Below are 24,546 nucleotides of genomic sequence, written 5' to 3' on the forward strand. Positions count from 1 at the left end.
TAGATTGTCTTAGGAGCCATTTTATGTTCAGAGACCAGACTCCCTGGAGAAGCCTGAGCCCACCTAGTAATATTTTGTTATTCAGCAAATGCCTACTACCTCTGAGGCATCATTTCTGTGCTGGAACTCTGCTGATGATTAAGAGAGGCAGGGCACAACCCTCTCAGACAGTACAAACTGGTGGGGACAGAGACAAATCAACAGGCAGACAGAATGGAGATGCTGTGGCTGGAGAAGTTCAGGGTGGATCTGCAGGCACGCAGTGGCCATGGCGGGGCTAGGGCGCTTTGTGGAGTAAGTGGTGCTGGGTTGGGACCTGAGGATGAGTGGGTGGGAGGGAGTTGAGGGAATGTTGCCATCAGACAGAATTGCAGATGGCAGGGCCTGTGGGCCAGAAAGAGTAGTCTCTGTGGCTGGAGCAGGATGGCTTAGAGGGAGCAGATGAGGTGCGGTGATCAGCAGTGACCAGGTCTCCAGGGCCTGATGGGTAGAATGTAGACCTTCTCCTAACAGCAATGCAGAGCCACTGACGAGATGGAAGTGAGAGGGACATGGTCAGATTTGCATTTTAGAAAGCCCACTCTAGCACAAGGGAGAGGATGGATTGAAGAGGTACACGACTGAGAAGCAGCATGACCAATTTGCAAGCCACTGCAGTTGTTCAGGGAAGATGATGATTGGGGGATGGAAAGAAGGAGATGCTTTTCAAAAGCTGTTTTGGAGAGAGGAACCATCAGATCCTGGTGATGGGTTGGATTTAATATTTGAGTAAAATGAAATTCCCAGATTTCTTCTTTTGGCAGTTGGGTGAATGCCTGGATGCCATTCACTGAGATGGGATGAGCACATTTATGGTAAGTTTTATTAAGTGTAGGAGATCTGTGGCCTGTCTTCATACAGCAAAGCGTAGAATGTTAGATTTACAGATCTGAAGCTAAGCAAAGAAGTACAAGCTGGAGACCTGGCAGTCACGAGCATACAGAGGGCATTTGAACCAGAGGGTATATAAGAGAAGATGTCAGCCTAGGGCAGAGCCCAGAGGACCCCAGCAGTAAAAGAACAAGCAGAAATGTCCCCAAGGGAGGTTAAGGAAGAGCAGCCAGCATGGCAGAAAGAAAACCAAGGGAGAGCACCAAGGAAGAGGAGACGTCCAAGAAGGCAGCCCCCGCTTACCAACCACTTAACTTCCTTCTTGGCCAGGTCATCAAAAACTCCTGCCTGGATTCCCACAGCAGGCTCCTCAGTGGTCTCCCTTCTCTACCCTGCCCTCCCAATGGTCCATTCTCAACAATGGCCAGAGTAATAATGCTCTTGAAATTTGTCAGATTGAAGCACTGCTCTGCTCACGACCCATCTGTGGCTCCCCATTTCACTGGAAATAAAAGCTGAAGTCCTTTCAATCCCCTACAAAGCCTCCACGAACTGACCTCATCGCCTATTCCTCCTCCCACCGCCCCCCTCTGCACTTCAGTCCACTGGCCTCCTTGCTGCTCCGTGAACTCGCCAGGCAAGCTCCCACCATAGACAGCTCACTCTAGCTCCTGCCGTGGCTGGGATATTCTTCCTACAGACAGCCTTCAAATCCCCTGTACTGCATCCTCTCCATCCCCCTGCCCAGCCTCCCAGCACTGTTCTGCTTCTTTTCTCCATAGAACTTTTCTCATCTTCCAATATGCCCCATCACTTATTTATTATATGCATTGTTTATTATTGGCCTCTCCTTGCTAAAATATAAGCTCTACAAAGGCAGAGATCCTTGTCAGTTTTGCTCACTGATGTGTCCAAGTACCCAGAGCAGTGCCTAACTCACAGACCTGCTCGATAGGCATCTGTTGAATGAATGGGTGAACAAAGCTGAGGATTGCAGTAAGACGAGGGGTGAAAGTGCCATCGATTTAGCAGCTGGGGTCATCCATGGGTCACACACAGGAGAGTGGTTTTGGGAGAAGGGCAGCTATAAAGACCAGATTGCAGAGAGTTGAGGAGTGAGAGGGCAGGGAGGAAGTAAAGACGGCTCTTTCAGAGGGCTGACAGTTTATGGTTTGGTCATGGCATTTGTTTTGGGTTAGTCTTTAAGATGGGGAGGACTTGGGCACATGCTGGGAAGGGTCCAGTAGGAAAGGAAAGATTGAAGATATGGGAGAGAGAATCAGTAAAGCCCTTGAGAAAGAAAAAATGGGGGTGCACAGGCCCAGGTGAAGGGCCACATCTTCCTTTGCACAGGAGGCCAGGTGAGGGTTGGGGTGCGGTTGGGTTGATGGAGGACTGAGATGGTTTCCACCTGGTTGCTTCTGTTTGTCCCATAAATAGCAAGTGAAGTCATAAGTGTGTGTTGGGGGGGAGTGGGGGTGAGTGCTTGGAGATTTGAGGAGAACACGGAAGGCACAAGCAGCTGCAGTGATGACAAGGGTTTTCCAGGGAGCCTTAGCAGACTCCTTCGAGCCTTATTAAGGGCCCTGTGGAGGTTTCAGGACAACTTCTTTCCTCTAATACAACTTGGTCGTGTGGCTATTGGTCAGTAAAGGAGGATGGTTGGTCCAAATCCAAGGCTGTTGCTTTGCCAAGAGCATTCAGCAGAAGAGCAGTGGCTCAAGAGTGATTAGTAAGCAGTGAAGCGTTTGGCCAGATGGAGGTGGACTGAAGCCGAGGACCAAAGGAGAGAAAGGCAGCGCCCAAGTAGGGGGGCGTGCCTGCAGATGCCAGGGTGCACTCCCTGTGCCTCGATTTCTTCAGCTGTGAAATGGGGAGCGCGACAGCACAGACCTCACAGGGTTGTTCTGTGAGTAAATGAGTTGGTAAATGGAAAGTGCTTAAACTGCAGTTACTACTGCCTCCATTACTTTATTGTTACATTTTATTACAGGCATCAGATGGCCTGAGGCCCTCCCTCCTAATAGGTTTGCTGGGAGTAAAGGAATGAGAGAACGGGGAAGGAGCCGGAAGTCAGTGTGGGTGGTTGCACGTGTGGCGGGGAGTGGCCGTGGAAAAGAACCTTGCCTGAGGAGGCCAGGGTCAAGTGAGACGGGGAGGCTGGGCCCTGCCTTGGTGGTTGGAAACGTGGGTCCTGTCCCCGTCCTCAGCCAGCATTTTAAACACCTGCTCTGTCTGGTGAAATGTGGGCCCAACAGGAAGTGAGGTAGTAGATCCAGAAAGAGAGCTCTCCCTGCCCTGCAGGTTTAGGAAAGGCTTCCTGGAGGAGGGTCCCTGGGCCTTGAAAGGTGGGTGGGATTGGGGTAGGCAGAGAGGACAGTCCCTGTGTGGGCACAGCGTGGGCAGCCCATGGAGAATGGGGGGAGGGCGGTAAGTCTGCGAATGAGGGTTGTGCCAGAGGAACAGATGGAAACAATAAAATGGGTCTTTCGATCATTTGGTTTTGTGCCTGCCCTGATTATATAGGCGAGGCCTCTAAGTCTGGATTCTGGGTACTGGGATCCATGATACAAGGCAGAGTGTGCTTTTAAAAGCAGTCGGTGACAAAGAGATCCAAGGAGCTGTGAGTGGCGCTGGGTGACTTGACGCGCCCCTCCTGAGGCTGTAGCTGTGGGCGCTCCTCAGCCGGCTGAGGCTCTGCCTTCTCCTCCAGGGAGAACTGGGCTGTGTCCACTCGTGTCCAGGGGAGGGTGGCTGCCCGCCATCCCCTTCAGGCTGGTCTCTCTCTCCCACCATTGGTGCCTCTGACCCAGAGTATTTGCCCCAGGAGGCCATGGTGACGGCTGGGCTCCAGCAGGTGAAGCCAAACTCCCCATTACCTGCCATGGAGGTGAACAGTCATGAGCAACTGGGAAACGTGAAAACCTGCCCACACTGCAGCACACAACTGAGAGCAGCAAGCAGGTGATGCTTTAGGCTATTAAATGCTTGGTGAGCATGCACAAAATCCCATTATCCTCCGTATATATTGACAAGCTCCAAACAGCAAACTTTTTGGTGCCCATAAAGCATTGTTCCTAGTTGCAGCTTGCAGCTTTTCATAGCTGAACATTCAGGTAATCTCATCAGAGGAGGATGAACTATGACAAGGAGAATGAGCCAACAGTTGATTAAAGGAAGAACGCAGCCTTTTTCATGAATATGTCTCTGGCACCATTTGCTCTGAATAAGGATAATCATTTCTTGCAATCTGGAAACCATGTTATTTAGGAAATTAGGATAAGTGTAAAACAAAGCAAGAGTGGGAGAAAAAATAACTTTCATCGTAGAATGCCAGAATGCTGACAAAAAGATAAATCATGCAATATTTTCCCTTATGAGATTTGCTCTCTTGTGATTTCTTGTAGTTACTGTTCTGCTAGCAATTGTTAATTTTGAAATCAATCACTTAATTCAGTCCCTTTGCAAGGGGGAAAATGCCCATGGAGACGTCTCACTGCCAATGAAAATCTAGCATTTTCAACTCAGCAAACTCTGTGTTGGTAGAAAGATGAGAAACAAAACTCTCGAAATCTTTAAGATTTTAAAAATGATACATGACCATAGCCCCATTTCAAGAGTCCTTAACCAGGTCCGTGGTATCTCCAAGAGGTCTGTGATAAAATCCAGGGATATAAATTTTGTTGGGAAAAGAAAATTCATGTTTATTATTGTCACTAATCTCTAACTGACATTAAGCATCTACTTCAATTATGAAAGTAGGCCAGAAATCTCTGTCCTACCAGCAGTACCTGTGGCTATCTCCAGTAAAAATCACAGACATATGATTTAGTTCTTGTATGTATCTTGAAATATTTAGTTACCTTCCTTACTACTTTGAAATGTATGACATTTTTTATACCCAACATTAGTGTGCTAATAGAGAAGCATGTGTACTACTATATCACAATTTTAAAATGTTTTTATAACTGTTTCAGCATATTTGGTTTCTTTTGTAATTCTGTGCATTTTTGGTGCATTGAAAATATTATTCTGGATCAAGAGCCATAGGAAGAAATGTTTAAAAGTCTCTGCCTAGCTTCAGACCAGTAGATTCTCTAAGCTTGTCAAAATGCAGATGTCCAGCCCCTTCCAAGACTTGCTAAGTCACAGTCTCAGATAATGGGACTTGGTCATGGGTTTTTTGGTGTTTTTTCAAAAGGTGCCCAGTTCAGGTCAGAGATTTGTTATTTGGGAGCCTGTCTCAGCTCATCTACATCCCACTAAGCCAGACCTCAGAATTTGGGGGTTGGGGGCACTGTGGAGAAACTCAGTCAAGAGACAGGCTCTCCCTTGACTTCCAGAAGTAGGTGCAGTGGTAAAGCGACCGGAAGTGAAGTGGACCCAAGTTTAAATTTGGGTGCATGTCTTGGGTATGCTCCTTAACCTTGCAGAGCCTCAGTTTCCTCATCTATAACTTGGGAAAAATAGGAGCACCTACCCCATGGGCCTGTGAAAATGAAATTAAATAATGAACATAAGCATTTTTCCAAGTATCTGGCACATGGTGCATGTTCAAGTATTAGCTGGCATGGCTGATGACGAAGATGTTCTTGAGGCTAATGATGGAAGCAGTGGTTATAAAATGGCAGCAAGATCCAGCTAAGGAGGTGGGTGGAGCATTTTCTTCTAGAAGTTACCGTGCAGCTGAGCAACCCTGACATAGTACAGGAGCTGATTCCTGTGTTCCCAGCACCCTTCTCCATTGGGACACAGTTGGCATCTCAGCAGGGGATGGGGCTGTCAGCTGCTGCCCTTCCATGATCCTAACTGCTGGCTGCCTCCACTTCTTGCACAAAACATAGCGTCTCATGTTGCCAAAGAATCCCCTTTGTCTGTAGCCCAGGAGCTATTTTCCCCTCCATATGGAAGCATTTTAAACAAATCTCCTGTTTCTAAAAGGGATTTTTTATTGGTTCTCCCAAAACAGGCCCCTGTACTGCAGTTTCACGGGCAACTGCTCCAAGCCCATCAAGATTACATATCTTGAAGGAAGATTTCCTTTATACGACATTCTTCCAGACTCTCGAGCACCTTCTCTAGGCCCGTCCATCCTATCTATGTTTCCCAGGGCAGCGCCCTGGCCTCTAGTTAAATCTAGAGAAACTGTAAGGAGGACACATGCTCTGCTCCTTGGAGGACTAAGAGGTGGGAGAAAACGCAGGGGTGCATGGGATCCACTGGGAGAGCCAGGCACAGTGAACTTCAATCAAAACCACAGACTGTGGTTCACACACTCCAGGGCAAAGGCCTGGGGTGGCCTCTGAAGAAACTCTAAGCAGGTGGTTCCTTCAGGTTTTTTTTTTTTGTTTTTTTTTTTAAAGATTTATTTATTTATTTAATTTCCCCCCCTCCCCTGGTTGTCTGTTCTTGGTGTCTATCTGCTGCGTCTTGTTTCCTTGTCCGCTTCTGTTGTCGTCAGCGGCACGGGAAGTGTGGGCGGCGCCATTCCTGGGCAGGCTGCTCTTTCTTTTCACGCTGGGCGGCTCTCCTCACGGGCGCACTCCTTGCGCATGGGGCTCCCCACGCGGGGGACACCCTTGTGTGGCACGGCACTCCTTGCGCGCATCAGCGCTGCGCATGGCCAGCTCCACACGGGTCAAGGAGGCCCGGGGTTCGAACCGCAGACCTCCCATATGGTAGACGGACGCCCTAACCACTGGGCCAAAGTCCGTTTCCCTCCTTCAGGTTTTAAGATCAGTGCTCGTAAAACAGTACTCCAAGAACTCTCAAAACCCAACCACACCTGATACCATAAGCAGGGGTGTAGCAGTTTAATATTATTGATGAATTCCAAAAAGAAATATTGGATTATGCTTGTAATCTGATCTGTACCTGAGCATGACTGAGTTCTGATTAGGGCATTGACTCCCCACCCCTTGGTGGGTGGGGACTCACAGATAAAAGTCGGGGCAAAGAACAGAGTTGGAGCTTTTGATGTGAGGGTTTCTGATGTTGGAGTTAGATGCTAAAAACTTAAGCTGGAGCCCTGGGAAGTAAGCTCACAAAGGAAAGAGAAGCCAGCCCCAGGAAGACAGGAACCTTGAACCCAGAGAAAAGCAAGCCCCAGGAACACAGGAGCACAGGAAGCCTGAACCCTCGCAGACATCGGCAGCCATCTTGCTCCAAATAGACTTTGGTGAGGGAAGTAACTTATGCTTTACGGCCTGGTGTCTGTAAGCTCCTACCCCAAATAAATACCCTGTATAAAAACCAACCAATTTCTGGTGTTTTGCATTAGCACCCCTTTGGCTGACTAATACAAGGGGCATTTTCAATAGAAAGGCCCATCCAATCCAGTGCTACAAAGGAGAAACATTTTTCTCAAGGAGAAGATGATTTATTATAAGTACATAAGCAAGGACCTGAGGGAATCCTCCCCAAAACCAGTTCAAAGTGAGAAGGGGGTCTGGGGTTTTTAGTAGGGGGAATAAGGGTAGAGGAGCAAGTGATGACTGAGCAATGCATTCCTACCAGGTGGGTGAGGACTCTGGAATTTTTTTGTAGGGTCTCCTGTGTTATCTCCTGTATTTAAAACTCCTGTTTGCTGTCCTGGTTCACAGCCTTTTATCTCAGGGAAGTTGCTGATTTCCTGGGCTCTAAGGTACTCTTGGCACAATACTATGGTTTAGCCAAGTTGTTACCATATTCCTGACTTTCCTGGGAGTAGAAGTGGGAAGTTCTGGTTATTGTCCTTCTAGGAACTAAGAACAAAGAATAAACCATTAAGAATAGGTTAATTGAAATCCAGTTCAGCTAGATCTGGGGAAAGTATTTGGATTTTTCAGAGCTGCTTAAGGAAAGAAATTTTTAATAAGCACATTTTCCAACTATCATACCCCTTTTACAAAAGGAGAAAAAGGATACTTTCAAGACAATGCAGTGCCATTCCTAAGTTTTCTCTGACATATTTTGGTCAAGCAAGCTTGACCACACACACACAAAGACCATGCTTTCTATGAATGGGTAATGCCCAAACACGCTTTGTGTCTAAGAGACTCTGCAGGAGCCAGGCCGCAAGCTGTCTGCAGCAGCAGAAGTCAGCAGGTAGGAGATGACATTTTAGAATTGCTCAAATAGTCCCCAGGCCTAGAAGATATGCTCGACACTGTATTAGGAGGGCACAAACAAAGCAGCTCCAGAAAGAACTGATTAAAATTTTAAAAGACCATTTCCCTTTATCAGCTCAACTTCTTCTGGCAATTTCCAGAACATGAAACTAGTCTGAAGTAGTGTAGAGAAACAAATGGGATGGAGCAGATCAGTGGCATTTTCAATATCCAAGTGCAGTGCCCTACCTCTATGGAAGCTAAGAGGTGGATTGTTTTCTGTGAGAGAAATAGAAGTAAAATTACCTGATTGGAAGGAATCTTAGAGAGGCCTCTTATTTCTGAATATGTCATCCTTTCAAAGCCTAGGGTTCCTGTATAACATTTTAAAATTGTATATACTTACAAATCAAAATAGTGATAGAGGGTATGTCAGGGAATTAACTCTAGCTACTGGGACAAGCAAACCTCCAAATCTTAGTGACTTAACACCACAATAAAGCCCATTGTGGACATCTGTCATTAAATCCATTGTAGATGTTCATGGTTAGACAGTGGCCTTCTTTGCAGCCATTCAGGGGCCCAAGCTCCTTCTACATTGTGGCTCCTACACCTTCAAAATGTGGCTTCCAAGTCCTCTGTGAAGTGGGAAGGAGAGAGTGGAGAAGGCATACTAGGTTTTCAACCACATCACCTGACTTATGTACACATGTCCTGGTGAGAACGATACTTGTGGCCACATCTAGCTGCAAAGGAGGCTGGACATTTGGGCGCCCCGGAGGCCAGATGGTGCCTGTGTTGCAGTCACAGAAGCTGTCACTGGAAGAGCCCCCAGTCCCTGGGCTGTGAAGCTCCATCCTAAAATTTGGAACAGAATCTCCATTCTTCATTTCAGTCTCCTAGAGATCCTTCCATGCTGTTATTTATCTGTGTTAAGTTTGACAATGGATGTTTATAGGCCCAAGGAGAACCTCACAGTATTCTCTGGTCCACTGCAGACCAAGATCAAGGCTTGAAATCAACAGAAAGGACTAAGGTCCATGATTTTCTTCATGTACAAACATGCCTTTCTGCTGTTAGATTGACATCTTTTCCTGATCAAGGCCCTGACACTTACATAAAACAACTAACAGCTCATGAAGTCACCTGGTAATATAACTCTACAGGCTGCAAGTATCAATTCATCAGCTACAGACAAGGATTCACTTGGGAGGGTTATATAATGGTGTTGACTATCATTTTGTGCCTAGACCCAAGTAAACTGGGATCCGAGTGTGTCTTTCCCCTGCTTTCAATTAGTCATCATCGCCAAGAGCACTGAACAGCACAATATCCTGAAAGTCCTTGCGCTTCCCTGTTGGGACATCTTCCCAGCCCATAAGGCCTTGCCTCTAAGATTCCAGACCCCTTTCCACCACCAGTAATGACTGGGTCAGCATTTTGTCTGAAGTCCCTGGGCTCTGATGTTCCATCCTAGGAAATGGAACAGAATTTCTATCCTTTACTTCAATCTTCTCATCAATTTCAGAAACCTCCCTGTTTCTCTGAAGGTCCACACAACTGCCAATTTTTAAAAATTTGTTGATTTTCTTTGGGTTATAGTTTATATAAAAATAAAGGGAAGAACAGAATTACTAGGTGGGTTCTGGGGGATCTTCCGGCCTTGGAAGAAGCAGAGAATAACCCAGCTCAGGAAGGCAACACCTCTATGGGTTCAGCTCACAGAACCTTCACCTTACACTAGCTGCCAGCAAGGCCCTGAGTTGCCACACCACCTGAGCGGAATGGGAGGTGCAGTCTCACCTTCTGTTTAAATTTAGCTTATTATTATTTTTCTGACTCTCTTTGTTCTTTGCTGAGCCGGAGAACTTGAATGTATGTAAGTTTATTGGCTGGGATTCCCTGCACATCACAACTAAGTAGCAATTAAGTAGGCCACACCTCTCAACTTGGGCTGTAGGAGAAGCTGAGTGAGGAGGAAACGCTCCAAAACCTAGAAAAATGCTTCTTTATGCGTGCCCTACTGCAATGAATGGTATATTTGGTGATTCAGTCCCTAATGGGGCATCTAAATCTTAATCCTCCTGCTCCTGCTGAAACAGAAAAAACACGTGTGCCACCTCCTCATGGCCCTTGTTGACGATCTCCCACCCTCCACCCCAGTGTACCCAACTACCCTCACATGCTCCCTGTGTGGGCTGCTGAACAGGGTGTCTTCTAGACTGAGGCCCTGCCAAGCCCCAGAAACCCACAACCCTGCTTCCTGCAAGCACCTTGCCCCCAGCACTGCCTCCGCCCTCTGGGATCCTGGTCTCAGGAGAACCTTCCCATATCATATGGACTTTTGAGTGGTGCTGACAGTTGATCTGAGTCTCTCCAAAGTGATCATACTCTCTGAGTCTCCAAGAACTCACAGACACTGCTTTTACAGGAGTCGTGCCCTAGGAAATCCTGTGACATGATGGACTCCTGGTCACCCTGGCCAGATTGTGACTCAGAGTGTCTGGAGGAAAGCAGAGGGCCAAGATGGTGTGCTGAACCTGCAGGGCAGGGGGTGCCCTGGCCTGGTAGAGAGCCCACACTTGTGCCACTCTTACGAGCTAAATGTGGACAAAGGGACTTTCCATGGCCCCCATCAGCGAGACCTGCAACTTCTGCACCAGCATCGAGCCCTTCACTCAGCAGGGTCATCATCTCCAACCTGCCAACTCTCGTCCCCCATGGTCACCACACAGAAAGTGGTGACATCACCGCTATGAAGCAGCGCATGCATCAGCTGACCTCCGTAGCTACTCTAAAGATCAACAAATAATAACTCACTTTTTCTGGCATGTATTACAAGCCACCATCATATGAGAGCTTCACGTACATTATCTTCATGTATGTTATCTTCTTCTCCATAATCTCAGGGCAGATGCTGTTGTTGTCTCCTCTTTTATGGTGGAGGAAACCACAGCTCAGAAATGAGAATGGTGAGGCTGCCACAGGCCAGAGACAGGATTTGAACCCAGATGCTTCACCTCCAGAGTCTGTATTGTCATAATATCATGCCATACAATTGCAAGATTATGTAAAAGTAACTTGTGGCATGGGTCTAGCCAAGTGGCCCTGAGTTGTAGCCCAGTTCGGGGCAAAGCCTTTTAGAGTCCTCCTTGCCCACTTCCTCCCATCTGCAGTGTGGGTTCAGGTGCTCTCCTCACCACCTCTCCCCACTGAGCCGCTCTCTCAACTTCCCAGCTAGCCCACCCTCTGTGCCTTCACTTTGGCCTTGGATCCTCTTCTTGGGTGCCTGGACTTGATAACTGGTTGTTGGATGGAGCTTCTCAAGCTCTGATGAACTTGGAAGATCTCCTGTGGTCCAGGCCTTGGTGTTCACCCTCTGGTGAACCTTTGTAGCCTAGAGTGAGGGTTTCTCACACCTCCAGACACTGTGGGTAGGTGGAGGGTGGGCTTCCCCCAACCTCTCCTGGGACAGAGAAAAGAATCAGGTAAGAAGTCAGCCGAGGATCTCTCCAGGGCATGTCTCAGTCAATCCTGGCTAGTTGGATTTTAATGAACAGGTGATCTTTAGTAGATGGTGGCCAGTGGGCAGATGGCCCATTTAATCTGGCGGCAGCTTGGCAGGCTCAGCAGTCCTGGCCTCTCCCTAGTCCTAGTCCCAACCTGCAGGCAACCCCCAACCCCACTGTTGCCTTCTGCCCATTTCAGGAGCTGGAATTGGCAATGCCTTTTATTTAGCCTTAATCAAATTGGTTTCAGGTGGGGAACTCAAGCACCAGCAAGAGAGAGTGAGAGCGCAACCTTTGAGGGCCTTGTAAGATGAGGTAGTATCGTGGCTTTCGAGGCATCTGGACATGCCAGGACCCTTCAAGATCACACTCTACAAGGTCTCGAAGTGAGGCAGGCTAGATGAGGGAATAAGACGAACCTGCGACCTGGCAGAAGACCGCTGCCATTAAATACGTGGCCATAGGAACCGCCCCCTGCGGGAAACACCATACGAGATGACTGCTGGAAGAACCTCAGGAGATTTCCCTGTTCAGAACAAGACTTCCTTTAGAATCAAGGGAAAGCCCCGGATGCTCTCAAGGGGCCTTACCATTGGGCCCCCCGGGGGGAATTGATGAGTAGGGTAACTAATCAAAAGAGCAAACAGCTGGGACTCCTCCCCCATCATTAGCAAAGAGGCGGGGAGCCATCTTTTTGAGCCATCATTAGCAATTAATGGCTCAAAAAGCAAGCAGGAAGCTAAATCGGCCCCTTTTTCCTTTCTTTCCTTGCCCTGTTCTATCCCTCTTCTTCCCCTGATCCCCTGCCTGGATCAGCACTCAAGTAAACCTGGGGATTTGTGATTTGTAATGAGGATTGTGTCTGTAAATCAGCCCTCTTTACCTCTTTTTCAGCCCCCTCCTCTTCCTGGGAACCATAATCTGTTATTTTCACCCATTTCTCTTCTCTCAATTCCTTAATAAATTACTGGTCTAACCAAACTGTCTTGCACTTAAAATTCATTTTCTGTAGTTTGGCCAAGAACCTAGAGAAATCCAGCTACAAATGCTCTGGCCCTTTGGTGATGAAGACACAGAATGAAATATAACACACTTCCCTCCTTTGGTTAAGCATAGTTTGTCTGTACAATAATTGCACCAACCAGTTCCTCTTTATTTTTTAAGTTTTTTTAAAAATTTTATTTCATTTATTCATTTTTTAAAAAATATTACATTCAAAAAATATGAGGTCCCCATTCACCCCCACCGCCCCCACCCCACCACTCCCCCCACAGTAACACTCTCCCCCATCATCATGACACATCCATTGCATCTGGTGAGTACATCTCTGGGCATCGCTGCACCCCATGGCCTGTGGTCCACACCATAGCCCACACTCTCCCATGTTCCATTGTGGGCCATGGGAGGACATACAATGTCCGGCAATGTCCCTGCAGCACCACTCAGGACAACTCCAAGTCCCGAAAATGCCTCCACATCTCATCTCTTCCTCCCATTCCCCGCACCCAGCAGCTACCATGGCCACTTTTCCCACACCAATGCCACATTTTCTAACTACAAGATAGCAGAAGGGAGGATCTGTGTGGATGGGGAATGCGGACCTGCCCCACTAAGCCGCTCAGGCTGTTTTCAGCACTTGCCTGGAATTCCAATTTTCAGCTCAGAGGAAACAGTGAAGACCCTGACTTGTGGAATCCAGGTCTACGTTATCTTTATATTCCTGGCAGCCTTTAGTGCTGAGCCTTAGTAGAAATCACCTAAATATATATGGCATTGGATTGAATGACTAAAGATGGTAAATTGTTAGAAGTTAAAGGAATTTGACTGGGTGCTTGGAATACAAAGAGCAACCACTGGAACTTCTGGGTAGGTAGTGGCAGGGCAAAGAGAAAGAGTGTGAACCCAGAGGAGGTGGAAAAGCAGATGTGGGGTGGTCCTAGGTGATGAGGAAGTGGGGAGTGGTTGAAGTAGAAAAAGAGGGAATGCAGGGAAGGAGATGAGGCAAAGAGCAAAGGTTGGCAGGAAAGGAGTGAAGAGATGATGCAGAGGAATAGACCTAAACATGTTTTAAGTAATTGCTGAGGCTACTTTTGACTCTTTTTATAACACAGAAAATCCCTAAATCTGTCTGACAATCACATGCCCTCAGGCTGGAATAAGCTTTAAAGAAGTGGGCATTGACCAGTTAGTATCCTCTTCCCCACCCCCCAATATTACTCTTTCAAATGCTTAAACAACAGTGACAAAAATCAAAAGGAAAAACCTTCCAAAATCACTTTCATGCTCAATAAATCAAGCTGCTTTCAGTATGCATTTCTTTTCCTCCTCTGAATTGCATGCCACTTACCAAGCTTCATTTTAATTCCTCATCTTGTATTAAGGGAAATGACTTGCATCAACTGGCAATATAATCCAGGTATTCAGGAGTCCTCGCCACAGTGGTACTTAAATTGACATGTGTCTGGAGGTCCATGTGTGTAAATCCTGTTTCTGAGAAACAGAAATAAATAAAGATTGACGATGGAAATTGAATTTTTACAAGAGGACTCTGGGAGGAAAGCCATTATGTATCTGTCCAATTTAGTGGAAGCGAATGTACATTTCACCTGGGAAAAGCCAGTGTACCAGCTCCAAGAGGGAGGAGCTGAGCTCTAGAGAAAAGGTTTGTCTCGGGAGCCTTCCTTCCCTTTTAGGCAGAGGGAAGCTGCCCCTCTGGGAAGTGGGTTGCCTGATAGTCCCCCCAAAAGATTGATAGGATAAGAATAATAAAGTGTTTTCTTAGCCAGAAATCTGTGTTCTTTTGGACCAGATTTTACTACCAGACAAAGGCTAAAATTTCCCTGTTCTTGGATTACCAAGTAGGGTTACTGATTTAATTTCTGTGTTGATTTTAATAATGCAAATGTGTTTAAATGGCTTCCAATGTGACTTCAGTCCAACCCAAAGAAAGGAAGAATTTCCTGTCTATAAGTCCAAAGGCAGTTGGGAGATCCAGGAGATCTGTACCTCTTCGTTCCCTAGGGGAAAAGACAAATGGGAGAAGGGGTCAGAACCCCCCAGCGCAGGCATCCAGGCTTTGTGGGGTCTGACGCGTGTACAACTTGGGGACCTCTCTGGAAATACACCATTAGTTGCAAAGGCCAGGCCTTGATAGCAGTAAATCCACCTCTACTCAGGAGAGCACTCAGGGGCTGCCTGAGCCTGTGTGCCCCACGAGTCCTTATGACCCAGAATTTCAGGAATTATTAGTCACAGACCTTCCGGGACCTGTCAGCACACTTGCCTTAATTCAGGGCTCCTTTTTTTTTTTTCCCCTCTTACCTTCCATATTCTCCATAGAGTTAGTATGCACTCTATACGAATTTTTTTTTTTTTTTGTCTCCTGAGAGATGCCAGTGAAGTTAAACAGGAAATCTCCTGTTACTCAAGGTAGCTGTGCATACTAGATTGGAAAGAAAGCTTGCTGGAAATAGATCAGAGCCCTTACAGAGAAGGTTTCATTCCAGAGGATTTGTTAGCTCCTTTGGAATTCTCCCATTGAGGTTCCCATAATCGTCCCTCTCATGGAGAAGAGCCAAACATAATGTGTGAAGGCCACAGCAGCGTCCATAAGGCATCACACCTAGGCTGGCCCCTGCCGATGTGAGGTAGAAAGTTGTGTCATTATCGAGTAGACTCAGGGCTGCTGAGATGGCCACTTGGGCTTGACTGAGAGACCCAAATGGACAGCAGTGGGGGAGGGAGGCATCCATGGCTGCACTGGAGCCCTTACAGACCTGTGGGTGAGAGAGGCCATGCCCGGGCCTGAGCAGGTGGAGCCATACACACACACATGTGTACACGACACGGTCACTTCCCACACGGCCTGGTGCTTTGAGTATGGGGGTGGGCGATTGCACAGTCCAGTCCCGCCAACTTATCCAGCATGTGGTCAGGGAGAGAAGACACCTGCCAGGAATATAATCTAGTCTGTCCTTTCCTCCGATGGTGCTGGGAGCCTAGGGAGAGGGTCAGAAATCTAGCTGTGGGTCCTAGGAGTAAGGCTGACAATGAAGACACCGCAAGCACCCGTGCATGCTCTCTCGGTGCCAAGCACTAAGCATTTGGCATTTATCTAGCTCACTTCAAGCTCCCTACAGTCCTGAGAGGTGAAGACTATTCTTCATTGTTCCTATGGGGAGCCAGGGCTGGAAGCAGCTGTCCTGGAACCTGAGACCATGCCGAGGCCACATCACTGGCTGGAAGACTCCGTCGCGTTCCAGCACTTTCATATCTACAGTTGCAAGTGGCCTTCACAACAACTCTGGGATGTAGGCAGGGTGGGGGTAGCTACTCTATTTTACAAGTGAAGAAAAGGGCGAGGGGGATATGACAAGTAAAAGTCACACAACTTGACTTTGGAGAAGGTAGGACAGAAATACAGGCACAAGCCATTCCTTTGCACCTCACAACCACCTCCATGCCAAGGGAAGGCACCGCTGGGAGGGATGACTTAAGAGACTTGATGGAGGCCAGAATGAGAGTGAGGAGAGGCAGAGGAATAACACCGGAAGTCCACCTTAAGGTCTCCAGAAGGCCTCAGCCTCTTGAGAAGACAGACAACCTAACTTAAAAATGGGCAAAGGATCTGAATCCACATTTCTCCACAGAAGCTATACAAATGGCCAAAAAGACCATGAAAAGATGCTCAATATCACTAGCCATCAGAGAAATGCAAATCAAGTCACAATGAGTTACTACTTCACACCCCCTAGGTTGTGTTGGCTGTAAAGAAAGTAAGCCTTGGCAAGAATGTGGAAAAACTGAAGCCCTTATACCTTGCTGGTAGGGATGTAAAATGGTGCACCTACTTTGGAAAACAATCTGGGAGTTCCTCAAAAGGTTGAGTAGAGTCATTGTATGACCCACCATTGCCACTTCTAGGTATATACTTAAGAGGAGTAAAGGCATATCTCCGTACAAAAACTTGTGCACAAATGGTCATAGCAACATTACTCGTAATAGCAAAAAGGGAAATAACCAAAATGGCCGTCAAAGGATGAATGAATATATGAAATAGAATATTATTTGGCCATAAAAGGGAATGAAGTTGTGTTCCATGCTATAACACAGATGAACCTTGAAAGCAATATGCTAAGTGAAAGAAACCAGACACAAAGGGCTACATATTGTATTACTCCATTTGTGTCCAGTATAGGCAAATTCATAGAGACAGAAATTAGAATAGTGATTGCCTGGTGGGGGGCGGGCAGAGAGATTAGGTGGGGGAGTGGAAAGGGGGTGATGACTATTGGGTACACAATTTCTATTTGGGGTGATGAAAATGTTTCAACTTGATTGTGGTGATAGTTGCACAACTCTGTAAATATATACTTAAAAAACAATTGAATTGAATTGCACTCTTTTAATTGTCTAGAATATGAATTGCGTTGTGATAAAGCTGTTATATATATTACAAAATACCTCAACCCACCAAACCATACCTGACATGTCACCCAAGCCTATAGCCCTATGAACCTACTCCCTCCACACATTGTGCCAGATACTCGGCCACCAAATGCTTTGCAGCATCTCTTCTTCTGTCTTTCCAACGAGTGATCACCCAGTCATGACTTGGACTCCACCCTGCCCTCTGCAGCACATCCCTCTGTCCCTCCTGCTCCTATTTTACCCCCAAGGCTGGTAGGCCACGCTGTAGCCCTCCCTATCCCCACACCACCCCGCAGCTTGCTTGGTTTCCTGGGAAAGATCTGGATAAGGCACTCACCTTGGACTAGGCTTGGTGGGGAGGCAGGACAAAATTTAACTTTCACAGATTAGGAAAAGTCCACACCTCCCTAAAGAACCTGGCATTCAAAGGCTTAACATACAGAGTTTTGACTCTTCTTGAGGTACACTGAAGTCACTTACACACCATCATTGGTCCTTTTGGCAGGAGCTTGACTCACAGCAGTGGAAGAAGGGTGAGCATCTGTGTCACACAGAGTGGGAGTCCAGCATCTGCGGCTCAAAGAGCCACCTTCTTTTCCACTCGTCTTAACATCCTGGGAAGTGATACTTCTTGTCTTTGGAGTATGAAAAATGGCCTCCAAGATAATAGAATAAGAGAAGGTGAGGAGATCTAAGAAAGTGATGGTGGTTAGCCAGAAAGAAGAAGTTTGGGACAAATCAAAGGAAGGATTGATAGATGCGGAAGTTACTTAAATCTGTGATCTGATAGTAGCTGTCTTACCTCCTCTGTGGAAACCAAGACATGTCAAGAGAGACGTTCAGCAAGTAGCACAGGGAGTGTCAGAATTATTCATGACGTGAACCTACAGCTCCAGAGAACACCAAGAGGCTGTCTGTGACTGGGAAGTGAACGTGAGGTCTAGACAACATATCTGAATTCATTAGTTCAGGGATTCCTGGCAGCCTTGAGATTATTCCTTAGGGAAGTCAGCACGTGGGAGGCAGCCCCTGGAAACGGGGTTCTCCATTAGCGACACCCACCCCCTGCCCTCTGCCAGCCTGCAGTGGGAACAGTGGTACAGAGCATCACAGATGTCAAACGCCGGTGCTGAGGGCGCTTAGTGGTAGCTCCCCTTATGGATGGGAAACGTGGGGTCCAGAGGGCACAGAGTGACCATGCCCAAGTTTTTGGGGGAAATGGAGCCTGCAGCCTCTCCTCATTAGAGAGCAAATGTATGGATCCTTCTCTCCGTATTGGCTGGCGCTAGAGGCTGCCTCACCCCTGGGTCTAGGGTGGCCTGGCATTCCAAGAGGGGAACCAAAGAACAGTTCTCAGGAGCACGGGGAGATCTGCGTGTGGGGAGGAGCTAGAGAGAGACTCAGATCCAAGGAAGGGCCCTTGGTCCAGCTGCTCTTTCCCTTTCTCTCCCTGTCATGTTGTATCTTGTCTATTTCCGTTTTGTTCTTTATGTGGTTCTGCCTTGCCTCTCTCCTGTGTCCTCTTTCCAGACAATTCCATGCATACTCCCTTCCGCCTCCCACCATTCATTAATGTATTCATTCACTCATTCATGAAAATATATCAAGTGCCTACTTAAGTGGGAGGCATAGTCCTGGGCAGTGTGGAGGCAGGGTGATAGCGGCTGCTCCCACGGAGCTAACAGCCCAGGAAGGAGAGAGAAATTAATATGCACGCGTGCATGTGCCTGCATGCTCACAAAACTGCACCTGTGATAAGCGCTCCATGAGCTTGTAAACGGAATCTGACTTTATCTGGGGCTTCCCTGAGGAAGTGGTGATCATGCTAAAGGCTGAAGTCTGAGCGGAAGTTGGCAAGGCAGGTAGGGGAGGAATGTTCCAGGCAGAAGGGATAGCAATGCAAAGCCGGAAAGAGTGTGGCATATTGGAGGAATTAAAAGAAGGCCCACATGAGGGAGCTGCAGAGATGATGCTTGTGGGCAGAGGCCATGCCACTGCTGAAGGTCACATTAAAAATTGGCCTTTAATCTCTGAACAGTAGGAGCCGCTGAAGTGTTGAGGGCGCGGCATGATCAGACACGCACTTTAACAGCACCACTGTGGCTCCTGTGCGGAGTCAGATTTATTGAGTGTTTGGCTGAGAGGTGATTGCCATGATCCAGGTGAGAGGTGGTGGAGCCTTGGACCAAAGAGAAGGTGAAGGAGGAAATGGTCTGATGGTAGCAGTGGGTGTGGAAAGAATTGGATAGAGTTGAGGGTTAACAGGTATTGTCGGCAGGATATGGTGATGAAGAGGGAGCCACTTGCAAAGCATGGCACCTGGCTTTCCTTCCAGCTGGTGCAGCTTCCCAGCTCAGTCTCAGGGCTGGGGTTCAGGGAGAGGGTATCTTCTCCTGTGAGGGCACCCAGAGATGTCCTCCCCCAGGCAGGACCTCGAGCATCTCCAGAGACGTGGATTTCACTGAACCAGGGCACTCACTCTTCATCTAATGCCTGTCCCCATGTCATTTTGACTACAGACCTACTTATTCCTAAATGGTGTTTCCCACTGCTTGGGAGAAACAGCTTGTCATTTTTTTAGAAAGTGTGGGATATGACCAAACCTTGAATATTTACATTCTATGAAATTCAGTGAGAACAGCCTCTGGCTCCTAGGACAGTGACTTCCAAACTAGGGTGCACCGATGATCCATTGGGGTACTAAAGGAAAATAATAGCACTCACTTTATATCGCTTTAAAGTTTCGTGTGTAAAATACAGGAACATGCATATAATTTTAAAATAAAATAAATATATTGGAGTGTACGCTTTAATTTGGAGGGGGGAGTAAGGATGCATTAATCAAAAATATTTGGAAGCCACTGCCTAAGAGAACAGTTAAATGCGAACGAACCAGTCCAGTCGGCACGGCCGTCTTGGTCTCCTCCACCTCTCCCCAACCCTACCGAGGCAGCAGCTGCAGGCTCCCCTCGCTTTCCTCCCTTGCAGGGGGAGAACGTGGTCTGCTTCGCCCTGAGGCCTCTGGAACCACTGCCCAGCTTGCTCGGCTCTGGCGGGGCACATCCCTCTCTGCGAAGCTCCTTTCTGCTTATATAAAACCGACCCATACAATCACAGCCTCCTTGAGAAAGATACTAACAGTTTGTTTGGTTAGCTGTTCCCAAACCTGGCTACACATCTCAGTCACATGGGCGGGGGGGGGCGGGGGGGGGGGGGCGCGTGGCTTACTCCCTGGGGCCTCTGTATTCCCCCTGGAGAATGATTCCTAGGTCTGGTGTGGAATCCAGGCATTTGCATTTCTAAAGGTTCAGGCTAACCCTCTGTGCTTCCCTTGGTGACTGGGAGGCACAGCCTGCTTGGGGAACCCATGATGTAAGCGAGTATCTCATCCTGCTCAAAGGAAAGGCCTTTGAGACTTACCCTGGGAAAACATGGAGAACTTACAGGGAGACCATCAGCCAGGCTGTGGTCCAGAGGCAATTCTGGAAGGGCCGCCTTTATCTTGTTTGATGGCACTAATGAGTTAGTGAAATGTTTATGTACAATATAAGTGAGTGAATGAATGAATGAAACATGTACCAAAAAATGAGCTGAAACTCAACCCCGTCCGTTGACATTCTCCCAAAGTGCACCACCCTCTTCCTGGAATCAACTGCCCAGGAAGCCAAGCCGAAGGGAATCTTGTCAGTCTCTTTGCCTCTTCCCCCACCCCCACCCCCACCCCCACCCCAGGGGCTGGAAAGCCCAGAAAATGACCCTACCCTATACCCACTTGCACAAGCAAGAAATCCAGTAGTCATTCTTCACCTCTCCTCCTCTCTCCAATCCATATCCAATCATTACCAGCTACTGATGGCTTTGCCTGTTTAAAAAAATCTCTCAAATCTGCTCACATTTCGATCTCTATTCTGCCACCCTGGCCAACACTACCAACTTCTTCTCTCCTGGATAATTGCAAGACTTCCTGATTCTTTTCTCTTCCATTCCTCCTCCCCACCCCACCCCCACCCCAACGCCAATCTTTTCCACCCTTCATCCAGAGTTATCTTTTCAAGCCCAAATCCTTCAGTGGTTTCCCATTTAGGGCAAAGACTGATTTCCTTTACATGGTTCCTAAGGACTCTGCCTGGTTTAGACCCTGGCTACCCATCCAACTCCATTTCACTCCTCTTCTCTCTTCCACCCCTATTTTCCAACTTCACTCCCCCATATATACCAGTCTTCCATTGCTGTATATGTCCAAATTCAGTGGCTTAAAATAACAGCACTTGATTTGGTCACCACTCAAGTTTGGCAGTCAGGGCTCAGATCAGCTTGGAGGTTCACCTGCTCCACATGGTGCTGGCTGGACTTGCTCTGGCATGGCAGCCAATCAGTGGGTTGGCTGCAGGGGTCTAGTCCCATGTGGCCTCCCTCTCCTGTCCTGTTCCCCAGCCAGAGGACAAAGAGAACTGGAATGGCTGGACCTCTCTTACTCCCTGGTCTCCATCCTCAGCTTCTTCACTGGATTCCAAGAGGGGGAAAGTAGAAGTTTCTGAGTCTCCTAAAACCCTAGCCTTGTACAGTGCAAAAGATCACTTCCACCGCATCCTTTTCATTGGTGCATGGCATAAAGCCAGCCCAGACAGATCCCAGGGGAGGTGAAATAGATTCCACCTCTTTCTAAGGAGTGTGGGAGGAATTGCTGCTGCCATCCTGGAATGCAGTCCACCACACCACGCTCCCTTTACCCAAGGTCATCACAGTCGTGCTGGCTGGCTGTTATGCTTGGGACTCTTGTCTAATCTCTCCATTTCTTTCCTTTTCACTTCTAATTTCACCTTCATCGTCCCTCCCTTAAGGATACTCTCTGAGCCCATTGGCCACGTCCCTTTGCTGATTGCTTTTCTAGTACTATGTCGCTTCTCTTCATGGAAGTTACCTCCATTTGTAATGGTGCACTTGGCCTATGAGTACTTCATACAGTATCCTCACAGCAGGGAAGCCTCACTGGTCCCTGAAACTTCTCTGTCCCTTCTTCCATTTCCCCCACCAGTGCCAGGAAGTTCATTTCCATATATTAGCCCTTCTGGACGATCTGAAATGCTTAGTTTTTCCCACCTGGGACTTACGGTAGTTGGATGGCCCTCTTTCCTCTTGCAGTGCTTCGATGCCTACCACATTTGTTCAAAGAATGGCAAGTCTTGGGCATCTACATCCCTCTACCCGTTGCTTCAGGCTTTCTCCTAAACATTCCAGCCACAGCAAGTGATGCCTGCACGTGATGCCAATTGGGGTAGATGCTGCAGAAAACTGGACATGTGTGTCATTAGGTCTTCAAAATAGATCTTATTAACATTGCATAACCATAACCATGGTGCAGCTCATGCTGATAGGAATAATATGGTCCACTCTTTAGTTTGACTTTTCCATTCCAAATTTGCAGGACACACTCACAAGACATGAGAGCTTTGTGGATGCCAATTAGATACTATATAGAACTTAAGACAATACAGGTGTTGCTAGAGAGGAATTTCTCTCCCAGAGCTGACATTTATGTTCTATATTATTGTACTTATAAGAATTCCTCCAAGCCATCTCTTCTATCTGTTTAGATTGTGCTGCAGTAACAAACCAATCTCAGTGGCTTTATACATTGAAATGTATTTTTCCCTCCTGCTAAGTCTGCTGAACCATTGTTTTTCAGGCCAGGGGGAGGGGACAGTGCCCTCTGAGCATTTCTTTCAGGCTGATGAAGTCCTTGTATCTGCAGGTATGGCTCTGCGGGGGCAGCATGGAGGTCTTGCCTTGCTCACGGGTGGCCCACATTGAGCGGAAGAAAAAGCCGTACAACAGCAACATTGGCTTCTACACCAAGAGGAATGCTCTCCGGGTTGCAGAGGTCTGGATGGATGATTACAAGTCCCACGTGTACATAGCATGGAACCTGCCGCTTGAGGTAGGACTGGCGTCCTTTCTCTAGTACCCAAGGACCGCGATCCTTACTGTTCGGTGGGTTACTGATCCCTCTAATAAGCTAATGGTTCCTCCCCAGAAAGATGCTTCTAGTTGCAAAATGATGAATGCATGCTGAGAGGGGTCACAGAGCTCCATGTCTTAGATCCCCCGCTTTCCATGAGGACTGGCACAATAGAAATCTAAGTCCATTTACAAAGATGAGAAGGGTCTTATTTTGCTATTCCTGATCTTGTTATATTAACCCACCTGCATCTACTCCTACACATGTGTCAGCCCAGAACGTTCTTGCCCAGTGTTTTTGGCACCAGACCCCTGTTTTGTGTTCTCACCATGTGCCCTCCCATGGAGCTCCAGCTGCCCCCTTCCTGTGAATGCCAAGTCCCTAGATAACAGGGTTTTTTCTGCTCTCCTCCATGGTCTCCTTGGAATATGGTCTAGGAAAATTCCCATGTCACTACACCTTGTTTGAATCCCAGCTCTGCCACGTGCTAGTTACAAGATCTTAAACAAATCCACTTATCTTCTCTGTACCTTGGCTCCTTTAGCTAGTAAATGTGGATAATAAAGGGTCTTCCTTCATGGGGAGATTGTGAGATCTAAACAACCTAATACATGTGAAGTGCTCAGAACGGTCCCTGCCTGGGACATATGCTGCTGGGTGATGCTAGCAAGCATCATGGGCCCCACACAGCACATTGTGGTGACCCAACCACCTCCCCCAGCCACTGCTCAGTTAATCTGCTCAGCCACAGCTCCCATAGGTGTCTGAGCCATGCCATGAAGAAGCCACTTTGAAATGGTTCCCACTGAGAAATGGCAGCCCTTGTGTTTCAGGAGGCTAGAGCCCAGAACAATAGAATTGCAGTTGAGTGTGCACATGGAGGAATAAAGAGTGTTAAAGTGAAGGCTTTATATCATTGTTGTTATAATTTTTGAAATACCATTCTAAAGAATTGAAAACAACCATATGGACACAGAACTTTATAGCTGTGAAACTCTTAAGTGCTTTCACGTTAATATTAATCATTACATTCGTTGAGTGCTTTAATGTCCCCAGTACTCAATAAATTCCTTATTTACATATTCTTATTTAATCCTCATAAACACCTCCTGGCTTAGGAACTATCTGCCTCAGTTTCCTCATCTGTAAAATAGGGATTGTAATATTATTTACCTCTTAGTGCTGCTTTATGATATATATGAGACTCAGAGCAAAGCTTAGCAAACATTAAGTCATTAATAAATGAGAGTTTGATATAAGCCTATGATGATGTCCATTTTACAAATGAGGAAACCAAAGTCTCAAGAGGTAAAATGGCTTGCTTACGGACCTCTAACTAGCACATGGGAAGGCATGGATGTGAACTTATGTTTTAATTTGCCCCTCCCTTAATTTGCCACTGACTTCACAGATCTCACTCTTCACAGTTACTAATACTGACTTCCAGGTATTATTAGTTTTGTTCTGCAGGTGAGAAGTAGTGACCTAGAATGGTGATCTGACTTACCTAAATTCCTAAGAACTCAGGTCTCCTGACTCTAGCCAGTGCTTTCTCCATCACTGCAAAAAACCTTCTGGTTGACCAGACACTGGTACTATATCCTACTGCACTTTTTAAAAAATGACCAATTTTTTTTAAAAATGACCAATTAATCATGCTAGTATATTGAAAACAAAGCATTCAGGGAAG

General features: G+C 47.2%; 1 protein-coding gene across 2 annotated transcripts in view; it reads left to right on the top strand.

Moving 5' to 3' along the window:
• GALNT17 (polypeptide N-acetylgalactosaminyltransferase 17) overlaps positions 1-24,546 on the top strand; it is a 447,808-nt gene that overhangs the window by 388,020 nt on the left and 35,242 nt on the right. For both annotated transcript variants that reach the window (XM_004460693.5, XM_071211180.1), the window contains exon 7: positions 22,650-22,835. In XM_004460693.5, the coding sequence (XP_004460750.1) occupies positions 22,650-22,835 (186 nt within the window). The remainder of the gene's footprint in view (positions 1-22,649; positions 22,836-24,546) is intronic.

Source organism: Dasypus novemcinctus, chromosome 23 (genome assembly GCF_030445035.2).
Source record: "Dasypus novemcinctus isolate mDasNov1 chromosome 23, mDasNov1.1.hap2, whole genome shotgun sequence".
Lineage (NCBI taxonomy): Eukaryota > Metazoa > Chordata > Mammalia > Cingulata > Dasypodidae > Dasypus > Dasypus novemcinctus.